The sequence below is a fragment of the Accipiter gentilis genome, chromosome 11, assembly GCF_929443795.1.
Source record: "Accipiter gentilis chromosome 11, bAccGen1.1, whole genome shotgun sequence".
Classification (NCBI taxonomy): domain Eukaryota; kingdom Metazoa; phylum Chordata; class Aves; order Accipitriformes; family Accipitridae; genus Astur; species Astur gentilis.
Window position 1 is genome coordinate 1937096 of NC_064890.1, and position 18987 is coordinate 1956082.

General features: G+C 43.7%; 1 protein-coding gene across 6 annotated transcripts in view; it reads right to left on the minus strand.

Moving 5' to 3' along the window:
* Window positions 1-17881, minus strand: part of COPG2 (COPI coat complex subunit gamma 2) — a 23590-nt gene extending 5709 nt beyond the window's left edge. For 4 of the 6 annotated variants that reach the window (XR_007507640.1, XR_007507639.1, XM_049813759.1 and 1 more), the window contains exons 1-19: window positions 17766-17881; window positions 16177-16229; window positions 15348-15428; window positions 14419-14490; window positions 12571-12650; window positions 11646-11721; window positions 11122-11214; window positions 9892-9978; window positions 8676-8833; window positions 7860-7993; window positions 7112-7179; window positions 6298-6486; window positions 5316-5411; window positions 4663-4906; window positions 3357-3432; window positions 2134-2237; window positions 1106-1231; window positions 305-367; window positions 41-180 (exon numbers count right to left, since the gene is read on the minus strand). Coding sequence is in view for 4 of the 6 variants with exons in the window: in XM_049813759.1 (XP_049669716.1) it covers window positions 41-180; window positions 305-367; window positions 1106-1231; window positions 2134-2237; window positions 3357-3432; window positions 4663-4906; window positions 5316-5411; window positions 6298-6486; window positions 7112-7179; window positions 7860-7993; window positions 8676-8833; window positions 9892-9978; window positions 11122-11214; window positions 11646-11721; window positions 12571-12650; window positions 14419-14490; window positions 15348-15428; window positions 16177-16229; window positions 17766-17802 (1977 nt within the window). In the remaining 2 variants the exon portion in view is untranslated. Of the gene's footprint in view, window positions 1-40; window positions 181-304; window positions 368-1105; window positions 1232-2133; window positions 2238-3356; window positions 3433-4662; window positions 4907-5315; window positions 5412-6297; window positions 6487-7111; window positions 7180-7859; window positions 7994-8675; window positions 8834-9891; window positions 9979-11121; window positions 11215-11645; window positions 11722-12570; window positions 12651-14418; window positions 14491-15347; window positions 15429-16176; window positions 16230-17611; window positions 17651-17765 lie in introns of those variants that run through there. The other 2 variants (XM_049813760.1, XM_049813761.1) reach the window with 2 other exon arrangements.
* Between the last annotated feature and the right edge of the window lie 1106 nt (window positions 17882-18987).

Here is an 18987-nt window from a genome sequence, read left to right on the forward strand (position 1 = left end):
CTCCTATTGCACCCTGGCAAAAGCGTGTAACTTCTCTTACCTGGAAAACAATGTGATTTGTGAACACGTGTTTAATACAACGAACAAAATACTCTGTTTCTGCTTCTGTGAGCTGCACTGGTTCTGAAGACTTGAATAACGGACCCAAGCTCTTAAACTCTGGAATGGCTGCCAGTTGTTCTGTGCAGAAAGTTAAAGAAGATGATAGACACTTAGTGACAGGCTCGTTCGTTGCTCCCGCCTGACCTGTGGCAATCATCCCAATACTTCAAGTGCTGGAGACCCACTGGTTGATCTCTCATACCTTGGAATATATCCTGACGTGAAGGAGCAACCTTCTCAGGCTTGCTGGTCACTAGGGCAATCTCTGTGAAGAAAAAAGCAAAGACACTGTGCTATCAACTACACCATGCAGGAGTTTTAAGTGCCATTGTATCTCCACTAAAAATTCCTTAACCTAGAGTGTTTCACACATTCTGCTGCAAACCATTGCCAGCCTGGTTCCTCACACACACACTGAAATATCTTTTCTGTGAGGCAATATTGGATTGTAAGGAGAGGAGAGGTGTTTAGTAATGATGAAGAAACCACACTTGAGCCCAGAATAGCCAGCAAAAAAAGCTGGAAGAAGGAGGAGAAGGGATTAAAAAAAAAAAAACCAAAACAAACCACAAAAACCAAACAACCTTTTCTTAAAAAGTTATGCGATGTCAAAATGCAAGAATTGTGCAAGAACATGGAAGAAAGCCAGAGGAGTGACTAAGCACTTCTGGAATGTACTTTTTTCAAACATCTATGAACTAATAAATTCTTATTATGTACAAGCTCCTCTCTGATAGCAAGATTAGCAGAATGAATAATGACATTCTTGCCAACCCATATTCCTTTGGAAGAAGTGCTGTCTTCCTTTATCTGTGAACATCAGGTAGGCTTGCTTCTGCAAAGCCAGTGACACTGTAACCTGTATGGCATTTGGCTGAGCCACCTCCAGTCTTGGCCTGACCCTACTAGGAAGGCAGCCAGTTTACAGATGTCAAGTATCATTACGGCAACCTGAATGCTTATAGCCTGCCTACAGCCTATTTAAATGAAGTCCAAGTGTTACCTGCTTTCTGTTCAAAGACTGGTGCAGTAGCCAGTGGAACTGTTTTCATATCAAAAGGTTTGTCGGAAGGCTCCAGTGTATATTGGTGCAGGGCTTTCTCCATCCCAGGAACAGAGACGGTCAAGCCTGCAAAACAGAAGCACAGACAGAAAAATTCAGTTTTAATAGCAGGAACTGTCACAAGGCCTACAGGCACTAGGATATTGGGCTCACAACTGAACAGTGTGAATTTTGGATTGCCCACTGCACCAAAAGCAGAAAGATGCCAGAGTCTGAGAAACATCTCTGTGTCTCGGTTACCTTCCTCTTGAGATATAAACAAGGAAGATTATTTAAAGAGCTCTTCTCTGTATCCCGTCCATTGGTTCAGGCTGCAGAGAAAAACTCCTGTGAAGAATCTAGAGTTTACAGCTAGAGAGATACATTTTGGACTTTGGCTAATAAAAAGCTAGTTAGAGCACTTTCATTTCTCAGTAAACACACACACACACACACACGCTAAGATACTGGATAGGATAAAAAAAGACCTGCTCTGAAGAGGACACAGAAAGTTGCCATTCCAGAAGGTACTGCAGTCTAAACAGTTCACTCAAGAAAAGTTGTCTTGCAGTAGTCTTAAATATGTTAAATACTCTGCTTGTGGGAACTTTCAACTACAGACAATAAAACATATTTATAATCAGTCCTGGCAACAAAATGCATCATCCTCATTTTGGAATGGAGAAGATGGAGCAAAGGTTAAGAAAATTGTCCCAAGTGAAGGAAGAGGTGATGATGAAAAAAGCCCATCCCACACTCCTGTTCCACTTCCTAGACAATCCTTTTCATATTTTGCTAAATCTACCATTCTCAGTTAGTGCAGTTACTTCACAGGAAAATGCGAGGGCCAGAAAAAACACACAGTTCTGTCCTTTCTAGTTATTCTGACTCAAGTTACATTACAGAAAACTATTCTTACAGCAAAAAAGCCTACCCATAATACAGAATGTGAAATAACAACTCAGACTTCTTTCCTTTCTGTCACTGACCATTAAAAATATAGGCAGCATTCAGTGCTATCTGTCTCTGTTGCAGTACATTCAAGTAGAACGTTGCTCTGTCCCGAACTTCGTCATCACTGTCCATCATGCACCTGTTTTGGGGAACAAGAGGACAACGGTCAGCCAGCTCAGGACATCATGAGAGCTGAGCTAAAAAACAGCACTGAGAAGATTGGACTTGATACTGCAATGATAGTCTGAGCGCCCTCCATAGATTTTCAAATTATGCAAAAAGAGTGTTCATACAATACAGTAGTTAAAGTTTAACTTGAAGTTTATATGCAGGTGTCACATCAGAAAACTAAGATTAAAGGAGATGTGTATGTAAATTGTTAACACCATGCACACTTGCTAGATTATACACCTGCATTTTATGGCTAATAATTCTGATGAGCACCATGCGGTTGCACTTTTTTTTTTTTTACAGCATTCTTTCACAATAGAAAAAAAAGGCAGAAGAAATAGATTCCAAAAATAAACATGTTAAAGCTGCTTTCTATTTCAGACTGAAAAAATGCGTGTGTGCTCAAGTATTCACCTAGTTTTTCAATTATAGCAGGTGGTTTATAAAGAGATTCTCTCTCCCTCCTGGCAACTTCTCTCCCTCCTTGTATTGCTCCAGTGACTTCTTGCAGTTGTAATTCACTTGCACCTACACTGAGGCTGCCTTCTGCCTGAAGCACTTCATAACTTGAATTATTCCTCTCACCACAGAGGTCAGACATGGCATAGGTTTACACTATAGTGCTATACAAATGAAGAACATGACATTCATGGTACAGACAATTTAAGGAGGCTGAATAGTCTTAACAAGTGACACGAACCTGTGAAATGGGAACACCCGAGATCACTACTCAGCCACACAGAAATGTTATTTATGAGTAAAATGAAAATATATTTTCTTGCCTCAAGGGAGGCAAAAAATGTACTAAAACACTGGAGATTTATTACCCATTGAAGAGTGTTCTCAGACCAGATTACTATCAGATGTTTTATGACTAATCACATCTTTCATTCACTTATCTCCAGCAGTGCTATGCTCCCTCCGGCCAGGAAGGAAGGGTGGAAGACAGCCATCTCCTGACTCCTCAACTGGTATGTTGTGACAACCCCAGTGCAAGTTCTGACCTGGTCTGACATTGCTTCTTCATGGAGACAGACTGCCCAGCATCACCAACAAGCTTAGCACATGCACAGCCATATCCACTCACCTCTGCAAAAGCACCAAGATGCTCGGAAGAAGATTCTCATTCTGGGCACCAAATTTTGCTAGCGCACTTACAGCAGCTAGAAAAGAAAATGGGGAGATGTCAGAGGTGCCCAAGCTATACGCAAACACATTCTCACTGTGCATACTGTTGTCCTGAAGTTCCAATGTACACAGGTTTTCACTTCCACATCATAAACTTCTTAGTGTTATGGAAAGACTAAACTATTTCCATATTTTCAAACAGAAATAGTTTCATGTCAGGGAATCACAGAACAAGACCAGCTTAACAGCCCTGCAACTCTGTTCTCGGAGAACTCTTTATCGGATAAGGTTACTTTAAGCTCCATGGCTTATTCCCGTTGTTGGCCCCTCTGCCATTAGCTGTAGCTCACACCCCCAGATAAACCTGTTTTTCACACACAGGGGTGACATGCATCCAGTGACTTTGCAAGGAGCTGAAACCCCTCAGCAGCCACTTAGAGCTGCCTCTCCAAATTAATGTAATTTCAGCACAGCATCAGCTTGAAGAAATGCCACATGTAGGAAGAAGAGAAAGCTCTATAAGGAAGTACAAGCTTTATGCCCTTGGTGGTTAAAAAAGGACCCATATTTTTACAACAACAAAGTTTCTAGACATTGTACACTCTGTAGGGGATGCTCTTCCTGTGCTGCCAGGTCACAGTTAGGAAAACTGTGTCCAAAAGAGCTGTCACGAAAAACCAAATGCAATCTGGACCATACTGTATTTGTGAGTTCCTTCTGCTTCCTCTCTCCCAGCAGTACTTCCTCTTCTAACACAAAAGAGATCAAGCTGATGCTGATATCACTCCAATGCCAAGTCCCAAGTATGAAAATAGGCTGAACACTCTAAAGAGTTTGTTGTAAAGGCTCCGCAGGAAGGAAATATCAGTCTGCAACACGCTTCCAGGGAGGAATCCTTATCTTGTGAGAGAGATTTCCATAGAGACAATAGCCTATAGCAGACAATTATGGGAACTAACAGCATCCTCTCCTCATGTATTAACCTCTTGACTTCTAGGAGGCATTCAAAGAAGGAACTAGAAAGCTAATATATTGCTTATGTTCTGTGAAGCAGGAGGACCAAGTGCTGATGCTAAGATGACATGAGGAGTTTAAACACACTGCAGGATAAAAATCACCTTCACAGCTGACGCATAGAAGAGCTAGATCTTCGCAGTGCCTGTGGAGTAACCATTGCCTCCCACGCCCAAACCCAGTTTCAGCTCTGAGATTTCCAGCAGAGCTCAGACATGAAATCGTCAAGCATGTGAGTGAGCTGAACTTACCAGCCCTCACAGCCTCGTTCTCCAGCACCACCCTGTTGAATATGAAGCGGATATACTTGGATGGGGATGGAGTCCTTGGCCCCTCTTTTCCCAGCAGGTGCAGGATCTTTGTGGCTAGGACAGTATGTTCGCAGTCTTCAATGAACTCGCAGAGGTGAGCCAAGCCCGATTCCTTACTCTCAGGATTCTCCTCAATGATGCTGATTATACAGTCCACAATGGCTCGCTTGTACTCAAAGCCACCCTGGGAAAGGAAAATCAAGGACACTGACCCGGCAGGCGGAGCTCAGTCCACAGCGCTGCTCAGTTCCCCTCATGCTTCAATTAATTCTTTCCATTAAGAAAAACAAGCATTTGTACGTAAGGAGAAAAGAGAAGGGGTGCTGGATGACCTAACAGGGTCTTTCCAGTCCCCTCTGACCCATACAGGCACATCATCTGAGCATCTCTTCAGATCTGTTTTTGATGTACCAGCTCTAAGGACATTCATAAACACATTTCAGGCAGATCCAACCCATGAGATCAGCAAGGCCTTGGTAATCAGTCAGGCCCCATCATTGCTGTGTACCCACTGATGTTAGACAGAAGAGACCCTTCATACCATCTATCAGAGCTACCTGGCAATTACTACACAAAGAAAGTTTCACACATACATCATCCCTGAGCATATTGGAGAGGAAGGTCATCATGACGCTGTGTTTCCGAGGGTATTTCTGGCACAAAGCACTGATAGCCTGTACTACCACTACCTGCAAAATAACAGAGAAGGACGTTAGTCGTGTGCATTTATTTTTCCATAAAAAAATACAGGCTTCTTACCATCTCAAGTTGTCAACTTGATAGATTAAATTCATGTATCAGAAGGATAAAATCAGGTGGTGGACTCTCAGCACGAGTGTGTTAACCTTGCACTAGCATGCTGCAAGACCTGGCTCTGCTAGAAGGACTGTAATTTATGACAGGCTACATTAATTCAATCGCTTCCCCCCCCTTCCTCTGCCCTGTGACTATCCTGACCTAATTCTAACTTAACTAGTTACATTCTGTCATTAAAACTCTTTGCAATTTTAAACTTGTCTAATATGTATTTCCTTTTCTCATAAAAACAAGAACTTAAGACCACTGTACACTAGCAGACATTGACTTTGTAGAGACATGCTATGCTCCTTAAGGCAACTCCAGGGTGTAAAAGGGACAGGTACAAGTGATCTACCATCCTTAACCAAGTTAGCACCTCAGTTCATAGTGACTAAACTTGACAAATTAGATAGAAATTTACAGTTCGCGCCGTTTCCTAACTATGTATCAGACTGAAGTGACACAGACTCAATCAAAACAGTTAAAATCCCTCTTCCTCTCCAAAGAGGAAACCAGAAGGCAGTACAAGGTTTTCCAGGATACTGCACAGGAGCCAGGAATCCACCAAACAACATTTATCCTTTCTTGGAGCGGTGGGAGGAGATGACACAGTCTATTTAAGTTGGAAATCAGAGGACTCCACCTTCTGAATTTCACACTGGCTTTGCTCTATCAGACTATAGTCACTGAAGGATTAACAAATGGGAAAAGCTTCATAATAACAAGAATGGGAGAAAAACCTGCAGCTGGACAGAGCAGAGGCCTCCAATGCCACACCTTAAACTCATCTGATATTTCTGACACGAAGGAAGAGATCTGTTTCATGAGCCTGTCTACACTGCTCTCACTGCCTGTCTTCAGCAGGGTGGTGATGGCAAGGGTAGCGATACTGCGATTGGAGTCAGTGATGAGGTTTTCTAGATCCAGGTTGCAGGCAGTGACTGCAGATGGATGCTTCATGGCCACCTGTAAAGGAAAAGATTCCAAAATTATATGGGGGGCAATAACATCCTACAATTCAAAGCTTTTGGTGGGACAAGGATTAAATCTTCCCCCGCTCCCCCAAGTATGGCTCTGTTCTGTAAGGATTGCAACTAAACCTACATCACACGACTGCTGGCAAGATGCAATCAAAGCTCAAGTTCTTTTGTCTCAGCACTTCAAATGAACTCCTCTAACTGTAAGTTACAGCTCATGGGTTTGACAGTCACAAACTGCTTCTGTTGCAGCGTGCAGCTTTGAAATCAGGATGTTATTTCCTTCACACAGACATCCTATTCACACTTTTTGCAGTATTAAATATCCGGGACTCTGCTTCCTTACAGCTGAAAGCTTACAAGTTATCCAACTACAGCTTGTTATAGCCCTGTGGTCCAGAAATGAGCAAACATAGCTTGAGTGCAGAAAAGATTTCTGTCACACCAGAAGATTTGGAATGGAAAAGCCAATTCTCCAGCATGAAGTATTTCCAAATACAGTAATCCTAAGAGCAGTCACTCTACATTAAGTAACATGCCATTAGGCACTGAAGTCTAGCTTCCTCTGATGCTCAGAGATTTATGCTCGTTTAGAAGGCTTTGGAAGTACTCACTTTATTAAGGGTCCGTACAGCTGCATATCTCAAGACAGGTTTGGGAGAACTACAGAAAAGCTGCAGCACTGAAAATAAAGAAAATATATAATGAAGAGGAGTAACACAAAACAAAATGTTACAGAGTAGAGACTGTTTAACAAAAAACAGCTCCCAGTACTGCAACTCTAGGCACCTGTAATGTCTGAGGAGCAGAAGGTGAGAGCCCTCATGACCACACCAGATGAGGAAAAGGAAACTGCCTTGTGCCAGCACTTTGGTATTGAGAGGTGCAAATAGTTTAGTCAGAATTCACCACAGCAGAAAACCAGACATGGTCTCTTTCAAAGAAAGGGAATAGAGAGGAAAGTCTAATGTGTCCACATTCAACTGTGTGCTGCTAAATATTCATGCAACTCTATGCATAATTTATCACTAGCTTCACAAGCAAGTTAAAAATAACTTCCCGTTGTTCATCTTGTATCAATATAGGTGGGTTGCATAGTTGCCTGTGGCACATCTATGCTATCAAGTTCTCCTCTACCTTCCCTTCCACCGCAACTTCCTGCAGCCACCTCTAGTGCCCATTCTCTAAAGCCCTGGATGAAATGGGGAAATGGGATCAATGTGCTTGGGATCCAAAAGCCCTGTAACCTGGGGACAATTCAGGTTTTGAGTGCAGTATTTTAGTTATGCTGTATTGTCTCTGACATGTTTTTCCACCCTTTCTTTCAGCTGCATCAATGGCACAAAGGACTCTATGACCAACCTGAAACAGCTGGTGCCAGCTCCCTGGCTGTGCAGTTTGGGAGATGGATGATTGCAGAAGCAGCTTCGTAAATAACCATTTCATGCTTATTCCGCAGACAGCTCTCAATAAAGTCAAACAGTGGACTTTCATGGCTATAAACAGAAGACACTTCACAGCTTGATGCTGAATTATGTACAAACCACTAACACCGCATTTCTGAAAACTTGACAGAAAGCACAGCTAATGCACTGGCTTTCCTGTTTCCTACACCACCATATTGCTCAACTCATACTTGACCTCTAAACTTGCTATTTACTGTTATTCTAGTTGTCTTTACGTTATCTTCTTCAAGCTAGAAATGCTGCATTTTAGAATTAAGTACTTTACTATTAACAAAAATTTCCACTGATAGAAGAATTTCATCACGAGGTGAGTTTCTCAGATAACTATACCCTCCTCTGCTAGTATGAGAGATCAGAATAGGAAAGATCCTTTTGTTTATATCCCCACAATACAGGCAGAACCTTACTGCATTTGAAATGCATCTAACTAGACAAAGTACAAAACCTCTCCAGAGATTATTCTGCAGTTTTAATCCTACTGTCAGCTAAGTTTTGGTAGTGTGACACCAAAAAAATCCAAACCCCACCACACAACTGCCATGCATACCACCACTCAGTTCAGTCTAGCATTCTGCTTCTACTTGTATTTTACTTTTAACACTAGTACTGGGTGTAGATTTCCACAAACTTTAAAAACAAACAACTTTCCTAGCTACCATTTACCTCAAACTATAATTCTTTTTTTGTAATCCACATGCTGCCTCTTACTTACCCCTCATCAGATTCCTTCAAGAGTTTGCTTGCAATTCGGATCAGCATGCAGTACGCAAACTGGGATTTCAGTCCAGATTTAGTGAACTTATTCAGCATCTTGGAAACCGCAAGGCGATCATTTTTTCTAAGGTGATAGAGCAGCCCCAAAGCATGATACTAGGAAATCAGAAATAGATGTGTGGGTATTGAATACACACTGCAGTTGGAAAAGCCAGACTGTAAGACATAAGAGGGCTAATAATCACTGTTTCCTAGCAGAAACACCTAACCTCAAATGATCTGAGTTTCCTAAGTTGCAAAGATCTGCAGTATTTCCTTCCCCTTCCTGTCCACCATAAGACAGCCTCAACATATTTCTGAAGATCAAAAAGAGCCATGAAGTTAGTTTACTCCCTTTTCTCCCCATTAAATGTCAGAACTTCAAAGGCTTCAGCTCACTAAATTATGCTGCACAATAACACTTGCATTTCTAGTACACTCGACATCCAGGATATCCCAAGGCCTTTAAATGACAGCTGACCTTACAAAAATCCTCGAGACATTTACGGTGAAAGTACAAAGCGACATTTCTAGTTGCTTGCCAAGTTGTTTTGGGTTTTTTTGCCATAAGACTGATTCACAGTAAGGCTTAATGAAGCTGCTAACTGGGCAAGAACAAAGCTGATTTTGCAGACTTCTTTCTCATTGTTAGTCTGTAACACTGACTGAACATACAGAATACTTTCATTTCCATAGCTGTTTGGAGTATTTGTACAAAGATTTTGCTAATGTGGATATCTTACTGATATTTGGGCTAATCCCTGTAGCAATTGGCAAATTTTCTGAAGGCCAAGACAAGAGATGCTGGTGTTCTGGGAGGCAGCAAGATCATTTCTTAAGCTTTTTGAAAACTCAGATTCCAAGCCCTTCTACAACAACTACTGTGAAACAGTCAGCAGCATCCCAGCGATCAGAAGGTTAGCAGGGTAAGGGCAGAGAACTGCACTAAAGAGCCAGCTTTTAATTAAGAATCTTGCACTGGGATCACGGAGATACTCGGGATTTTTTTGAAACAGTCCAGTTGTTTCCCTCAAGTCACAATTCTTGTTTTTAAAAGAATAAGAGAAAAAGGAAAACCAGTTACTTTTTCTAAGGTTATCTTAAGAACTCACAGAATACCATTAAAACCCTGTAGTGTGTTTACAGCTTCCTGGGGCAACTGCCTTCAAACATACCTGCACCATGATGTTGTCACTAGAAGCTGCTTCTTGAGCTTCGTTGATCCACCGTTTGACTACGTCGTAACTGATCTTCATCATATGCTGGAAGAAGCCACAAATTGAGACTGCAGACAAACTAACATTAGAAGCACAGTGAAGTACCACGAGCCTTGTTTTCAGCTTTTAAGTTTAAAGACTTCAAGTCAATCTAATGCTTTGCTGCATACTACAAGTAACAAAGATTAACTCCCAAATACATAGTTTGTATAGACGCACTTGTTTCAATAAAGATAAAAGTAACTTGGAGAGTTTTTATTTATGTTTAAACAGAAGACAATACTAGGACAATTCACCTGCCTACAGTTAGTCCAGCAGTAAGACTGCAGTTGTCAGTATTAATACAGCTTTGTTTTAGTTTGTACCCTCAGGGTCCTAACACAGGCTCTACTTCACCGCATCAGCTGGACCTCTTACCTCCTGTTCTGCCTTCTTGATTTACCAATGCAGCCAGTCTCTTTACCCTATGCACCTATATACCACTGTTTTTCTTACATCTCAGTCTCAGACTACCATGCTTTCACTTGTATTCTCCTCTTTAATAAAAGTATTAACCTAATTAGATCTCTTCCAGCCTTTTCTCATAAACAAGGGAGAAAAAAACCAGCAAACTTCTTCACCTTGCCCTCCTACTACATATTAGCAAAAATAACCTTGAACTGCAGTCTTATCAGAGCAGCAATTTCATGGACTTGTTTTTTGAAGAGCACAAAGCAGACTGCTTCATTACTTGTTACAGAACTCATACACTCTTTCAGAGTCATCAATGTTAGTTCTTGTTATTTCTACTTACTCTCACGAAACTGATAAGCACTTTCACAGTCATCAGTGTGCTTGACTTTTCAAAACAGACAAGGCTCCTCCCCAGAGAAATTAATGTTCTACACTAACTGCATAGAGAGATGACTGAGCACTATGCACTTAAAGTTATTGCAACTGATGTAGTCTACAGCAAGAAAACGTTAAGGAAGGAGTTTGAGAAGACAGAGTCTGCTTGAGACAAAGGAAACTCCATTGCTACTATTTTTTGTTTATTTTCCAGTGAGGCAATGAAGAAGAGTCATCTTAAAGGAAAAGGAGATGAAGAAAGGACAAAACAAAGGCCAGGCAGAGCTACAAATGTAGCAAACTAGCCTTCCCAGCCACAACACAATGAACAAATTTACAATAATCTACTACTTTACTTACTAAGGAAGACACCAGTGCAGAACTAGACACACTGGGGACTTTGTCCACAATGGCTTGCTTCATGTATCTCTCAATGGCTTGTAACATCGTACCCTATGAAAGGGAAAAAGAAAAGTGTTGATACTTTGGAAGCAGAGCATAAAAGTAGTATAAGGCAAAACATACACACAGCATATTCAAAAGGCCCTCAGAAAAAATCTTGAGGTAATTCTGAAAACACGTAGTTCTGCAAGGGAGACATGAGTACCAGCTGCCCAGTCCTGAAGGTTCAGTGACATGATCAAAGTCTACAGCAAAGCAATCTCAGATCAGACACTAAGAGTTCCAAAGTTCCTGCCTTCTAACTCCATGTTTACAGTGCTACAGCTCCACAAAGTTCCTCACATCTGCAGAGGTTTCAGAGTAGTCCTCCCTAAAGCAGCAGTTCCATTACTATTATAAGAATACATCCTGCAAGAGAATAGTTTTTCTATTTTAAATACACTCATCACCTCTCCCACAACAGTGATGTGACTTTTACTTACATCAGTGATCCTGCAGAGCGCTCTGATGGCTGGGCCTCGGTATACATCTTCCTTCCCCGTCATGTCTTTGGTCAAACTAAAATGATCAAAGACACCCTGTTAAGACTTCTTTAATACCTCCATGCCTTGGCCCTTTTGTGACATTCACCTCATCACATTTCGCTGTTCTTCCAGCTGTTACCACGTAACTGCTAAGCTCTAGTATTGGCTACAAACAACTTCTTAATAATTAGCTATTTGAAAATTATTAACATCAGATTCTGTGAAAATACAGAACATTACAAAATGCATAGTCCAAAATACTGCTTTGCCATAGGCCTGGTTTATTTAGCTCAGCCATTCTCCAACTTGGTGGTGGTGGTCTTTCTACCACATGAAATTTTGATTTAGACAGTAGCAAAGTTTAGTTTGCTGAACAGCTTTAAAAAAAATATAGAATAAAACAATTGCTTAGCACATGCCACAGATCCAATTTTTGCTCTTGCAACAACTGTAATGTCTATTCTGTAGTCAAAAAAATTGATAGTTCTGTTGGCAGACTGAACTGAGCTTTGCTCTGCTTTTTCCCAACTGCTCTGACAGCAAAATGAAACGGTAGTCACAGCCTAAGTTTTCACAAAATCATCAAGCACCAATAATTTAAAAAAACAAAAAAAACCAAAACCCAACAACAAAACAAAGTAGCAACCGATGGATAAACTCTAGGCAAGCCTCTTGGTTTTTTAGAAGAATGTAACAACACAGTAGGAAGAAATTAACATTGCATATGGTGACACATACTCTGTACCATGGAACAACTTGTTTTCCCTTGCTGTATCCTTTATAAAGCATAATTACAGAAAATCATAGCAGCTAAAATAACGACATTAAGATGCAGCTACTTGTTTCAGAGCTCTGATACTATGTTTTCTGTAGGTTCTACTACCTGCTTGTGACAATGATGACGTCCTCAGAAATATTGGCCATCTCTTTGATAGTAAGGTAACACATTCTTCTAAGGGTTTGCTGTGAAAGTGTATTGCAGAAAATCATTAAACCCAATGGCAATTATGAATTAACACTTCCTAGAAGTTTTAAAGGTTAAATAAACTTTTAAATAGAATCATAGAATCATTTAGGTTGGAAAAGACCTTTAAGATCACCGAGTCCAACCATTAAGCTAGCACTGCCAAGTCCCACTGACCCATGTCCCTGAGCAACCCATCTACACGTCTTTTAAATACCCCCAGGGATGGTGACTCCACCACTTCCCTGGGCAGCCTGTTCCAATGCTTGACCAACCCTTTTGGTGAAGAAATTTTTCCTAATATCCAAGCTAAACCTTCCCTGGCACAACTTGAGGCTCTTTCCTCTCATCCCGTCACTTGTTACTTGGGAGCAGAGACTGAACCCCACCTCGCTACACCCTCCTTCCAGGTAGTTGCAGAGAGCGATGAGGTCTCCCCTCAGCCTCCTCTTCTCCAGGCTAAACAACCCCAGTTCCTCAGCCGCTCCTCAGAAGACTTGTGCTCCAGACCCTCCACTGGCTTCATTGCCCTTCTCTGGACACGCTCCAGCACCTGAAGGTCTTTCTTGTGGTGAGGGGCCCAAAACTGAACACAGGACTCGAGGTGCGGCCTCACCAGTGCCCAGTACAGGGGGACGATCCCTGCCCTGCTCCTGCTGGCCACACTATTTCTGACACAAGCCAGGATGCCCTTCACCTTCTTGGCCACCTGGGCACACCGCTGGCTCACATTCAGCCGGCTGTCGACCAGCACCCCCAGATCCTTTTCCAGCCGCTCTTCCCCAAGCCTGTAGCGCTGCACGGGGTGGTTGTGACCCAAGCGCAGGACCCAGCACTTGGCCTTGTTGAACCTCATACAACTGGCCTCGGGCCATCGATCCGGCCTGTCCAGATCCCTCTGTAGAGCCTGCCTACCCTCCAGCACATCAACGCTTCCACCCAACTTGGTGTCATCTGCAAACTTGCTGAGGGTGCACTCAATCCCCTCATCCAGATAGGGGATAAAACAAATAGAATACCCTCCAAATAGTCCCTCCAAACTGAACACCATCCAAATAGAACACCCTCTTCCCCACTTCTATACAAAGTTAGAAGCACACAAGCAAAACCATGTTTGATAATGGGGTAACAGCCTTACTCCCCGTTATTGAACAAACCAGGAGAAGAGTAAGATCTATCTCTAAAAACCTGAAGTGCCAGTTAATTTTTAACAAAAATTAATGAGACCCATCACATGAAGCATACTTCTCTGTGTTCTTACACTCTCTGCAAAAGAAACTAGAGAAGGACTTTACACTGGACAAAGTCCAAACTCTAATCCAGCATTTTTAGGATGTTATCCCTTGGCTCCATGCTGATTCATGAATAAAGCAAGTTGTTCCAGGGAATAGCAATATTTGATCTACTGGCAACTTTTAAATTCTATTTTGAGTTAAGCAGATGGGGATTATCTGCAAGTGTAAGAAACAATCATAAAATTACACTGATTTGTATATTTAGGCTTTCTGTCATTATTGACATTCTTTACAACGTAATTCAACTCAGGAAAAAAAAAAAAATCACCCCACCACCAAAACCAACCTGCAAATGTAACCGTATGTTATTATCCAGTCATTTGTTTCCAAACCACGAATTGCCTTCAGCAAGTACTTTGCATGCAGAGCTTGCCTCGCCTTCCTCCCACATCCCAACATCCAACTGTTTTGTAATTACTGCAAATCCAGACAAAACCAGGGAGGCAGCAAGTGGTAAACTCTAGGTACTTACATCATTAGATTGAAATAATCTGGTCATTGCAAAAAAAGCTTCCGTGGCTTCAGTGGTTCCAAAGTGCTCACCCTGAAAATTGCATACAAGAAGTGAGAGAAAAAACATAATCATTATTCAGCTGCCTCCACCTCTCAGCCCCCACTTATAATACCTACTCACATACAAAGAATCGTTTCTTTGAAGACTTTTTCTCGTATGAGAAACAGTCCCTCCCTCACCTTCTGCTTCCTGGGGAGTACATGCCAAGTTTACCACTATTATCTACTTGGTTTCAATATAAATGCCATCCACAATGTCAAGTAGCCCGTGTTCCCCCTTTTGACATCAGTGTGTCAGCAGTTGGTTTTATGTCACGCTTGTTCACCAGAAGGATCCCCTTGCTTGAAAGGGATCTAATTAAATGTGACTGGTGCCAATTAAGTCTGAACAGCATAGGTCCCTCCTAACTGATTGTAACTCTATGTTAAATACTGCCTGACATGCAGGAAACCTGATCTATATGGATACCTAAAGAAAGTCTCCTTCCTTTTCATGTGTCCAATTTCTCCCCCTCAAAAAAGACACCTACCACTTCATCACTTCCTGGCCTATGTTCTTACCTCACCTCAGTTGTTCCTACTTTAGCTGGGCAAACACAAGTGGCTCTTTAATTGCACAGTGCTGCGGTGATCACAGATCAACCAGCAGCTCTCACTTGGCACTGAGGAAAAAAAAGTCTTAAGAGCTTCAATAACACATATCAGTCACCTTAGCGGCACAGTCGGAGGGGAGAACATAATACTACAGCATAAACAGTCCATTTCTGATCTCCTTAAAAGCTGCCTCCCAAGTCTGACAGGAAGAGGTATAAAGCTATTTTCACAATGAAAGCTATCAAAAATTACCCTCAGGAATATTCATTCTGGCTGGGCAGGAATTACAGTTACCTGGTTCAGCAAGTAAAGAATCTTGGTAAGGATGTGCAGGCATCTTCGTGGATTTATAGGGGTCTCATTAAAGATACGTGCCTACAAACACAGCATAAATACTGTATTACAGTGTAACCCAACATGATAATTTCTCTTTCACCATAAAAAGTAAAGCAATTTGTTTTCAACCAAGTAGTGTGCAACTTTTTTTGTTCTAAAAATGTATCCCAGAGAGCATACTCCTGTCATTCAGTTCATGCATGTTTAGTTTGCTGGATGGACAGAAATATGAACAAAGGACGACTTGGTTTACCATCTGGAACTAGCAAAAATACTTTAAAATAAAAGCATAACAAAATTCTTCCCATAGCATCTGTAGCCCAACCATTACTTAGCACTAGTCTGTAGGAACACAAAATTGAAATTATTAAGTTCCTACTTGTAGCTCTTTGCACCCACCAAAACTCCCCATTATTTAACCACACGTTCACCTCACCACTTGCAATCATTCCTGGAGTACACAAAGAGAAGCAGGAAAACCCATTACACCGTACGCCGAATGAGCATAGGAAAACAGGCAGGCCAACTCTTCAGAAAGCACAACCTGAGATTCCGCATGTCCACATGGAAGGCAGAAGCCACATGTAATCTAATTAACATACATAAACCCCTCACAGAGTAACTTCATGAGCACTTAACTTGCATATCCTGTGATTTTAAATTAACTATTTGAACTTAGCCATTCACATTTCCCAAGAGTTGGTGCTGTAAAACTTCCTTAAGCTGCTAACACTTACTGAAGGAAAAAAAATAAAGTTAAACAGTATTATGCTATGATTATTCGTACCTCCTGAAGCACAGCACTCTTCTCCAAATGCTGGAAAGGATTAGAGCCACTACCTGAGGAACAAAAGAGCCCTCTCAGTTAAGGAAATGCATTCTTCACAAAAACCAACAGAACTGAACATGCAGGAACAGCCCCTAAGCTTTACAAAACCACCTCAATGCTACGGTGACACTGCTCTTGGAATAACTGATGCCCTCCATCAACAATTTTGAATCACCTTCTTAAGTTGTGTATTCAGAGTTACAGAAAAAAGAAAAGGGGGGAGGCACTTTCAATAGAGCTAGAAGGTGAGGAAGAAGACAAGTGTTTACTAGTAAATTTGCCTTATATACTTCCTTTACATAAAACTATTTACTCTTTTTTTTTTTTTTTCTTCTCCCAGTCTCCTATTTTTATTCCTTTAGGCACAGAACACACTGAACACATCAGGGAAGAGCTGCTGATGAGGAAAAATAGGAAATAGGAATCTATTGATCAATGTACCGCTAAAATGGGCTACTCGGCAAACCCCAAATACAGTCTGGCTGCTGCACATCACAAAATCGTTAACACACTAGACTATCTCCATACTGTAACTTCTCAGTCTTTTAACAGCCCAGACCCAGCCGTTGAGAGTAATTAATTTCTTGGAGATGACACTTCTCTGTCAGCAACATACAGATGAGACCAGCCTTCTAATCCACATTCACAGTGAAACCGCCTCTTAGGGCTCCCTCCCATTACAGACACGTAAATCCCTCCAAACCCTCACTACTGCTTCTGACCCTTTTCCTCCAGCAATAATTTTTCATTTTCGGTTCATTTATTCTTCAGTTCTCACATCCCAAGCAGAAGGAAACTGAGAATGAAACGAAACTCAGCCCAGCTGGGCACATCTTGTGGCTCAGAAAACCTCCGAGCAGCAGCAAGAGAAAATCCAAGACGGCATCGGCTACTGCAGGCAACCTGAACTTAATTTCCAGACAATTTTGTGGAGCGAAAACCTGCAGGTGATGGCTTCATTCACCACCTCTATACCTAATGTGATGGGGATTATTCCCGCCCGCCAGGTACATGCACACAACCGCTCCTGACACAGTCCCAAACACAAGGGACGGCTGTTGTCCCGCTACAGGGCAAAGGAGCAGACCCCGATCGAGCCCTGCAAGCGCCGTTCCTCCTCGCCAAGGCAAGGGCGGGAAGAGAACGCCAGCTGCAGCCCGCAGGGTTGCAGGGAACCGGTTCCCTCCGAGCGTGGCCTCAGGGGAACGGGGCGGGCCCTGCAACCCGCAGCCCATCCTGAAGGGCCGGGAGAGGCTCCGAGGGAGGCCAGGGCACCAGGAAGCAGGTGGGAACCTCCTTCCTCAGCGGCCGTTACCCCCCCCCCTCACCTCAGCGGCCGTTACCCCCCCCCCCTCACCTCAGCGGCCGTTAACCCCCCCCCCCCCCCCCTCACCTCAGCGGCCATTACTCCCTCCCTCACCTCAGCGGCCGTTACAGGCCGCGGCGCGCACTGGGCGCCTAACGATCCCTCCCCTCAGGGCCGTGCCGCCATGCCCGCCCCTGAGCCCGCCCCCCAGCTCCCTCCGCCCCGCCGCTGAGCCCCGTACCGGACTCTTCGTCCTTCTTGTCAAACTTCTTAATCATGTCGCCGCCGGTCGCCCCCCTCCCTTCGAGCCGCACCGCCGCGGGAGCTCCCGCCGGAAGACTCGCCTCCCCACCTCAAAGCCTGGCATCTGATTGGGCCGCGGCGCTGCCACTCAACTCCCTTACACCCTTAGGGCCGCTGGGGGAGCCTTCCGTCTCTCCGAGCCACGCCCCCTCGCCTGCTGCTAAGGGGGCGGGGCCGGGCCGGGGGGGCGTGTCTTAAAGGAGCCGCGCCGCCATTTTGTAGGGGTCGCTTAGCCTCGACTGACAGACTGACAGACTGACTGACAGGCCCATCTGAGCCCCTTGGCAAAAAGACAAACGCACATTTCAGCCACCAGCTCCCCTCAGAAGGGGGAGACGAGGCGCCTTTGCCCAGAGGTTGAGGTATTTCGGCAGCAACGGCAGCTCCTTGCTGCTTCCCCCCTCCCAGCCGCTTCTAAAAATAAAAAAGCTAAAAAGGAGCTGTCTTAAGTTATTTGCACCTCGACCAGGTCTTTATGAAACGATACCCTTGTCTCTAAATTGGAGACACGTGGATTTGATGGATGGACCACTCGGTGGATGAGGAGTTGGCCGGGTGGTCGCACTCAAAAGTTGCGGTCAATGGCTCGATGTCCGAGTGGAGAGCAGTGACGAGTGGGGTTCTTCAGGGGTCGGTACTGGGACCGACGCTGTGTAACACCTTTGTTGGCGACACGGACAGTGGGATTGAGCGCACCCTCAGCAGGTTTGCCGACCACACCAAGCTGTGTGGTGCGGTCGACACGCTGGAGGGAAGGGATGTCATCTAGAGGGACCTGGACAGGCTTGAGAGGTGGGGCCATGCGAACCTCGTGAAGTTCAACGAGGCCAAGTGCAAGGTCCTGCACATGGGTCGGGGCAATCCCGAGCACAAACACAGGCTGGGCGATGAGTGGATTGAGAGCAGCCCTACGGGGAAGGACTTGGGGGTGTTGGTTGATGAGAAGCTCATCATGACCCGGCAATGTGTGCTCGCAGCCCAGAAAACTGATCGTGTCTGGGGCTGCATCAAAAGCAGCGTGACCAGCATGTCGAGGGAGGGGATTCTGCCCCTCTGCTCCGCTCTGGTGAGACCCCCCCTGCAGTACGGCGTCCAGCTCTGGGGTCCCCAACATAAGACAGACACGGACCTGCTTGAGGAGGTCCAGAGGAGGACCATGA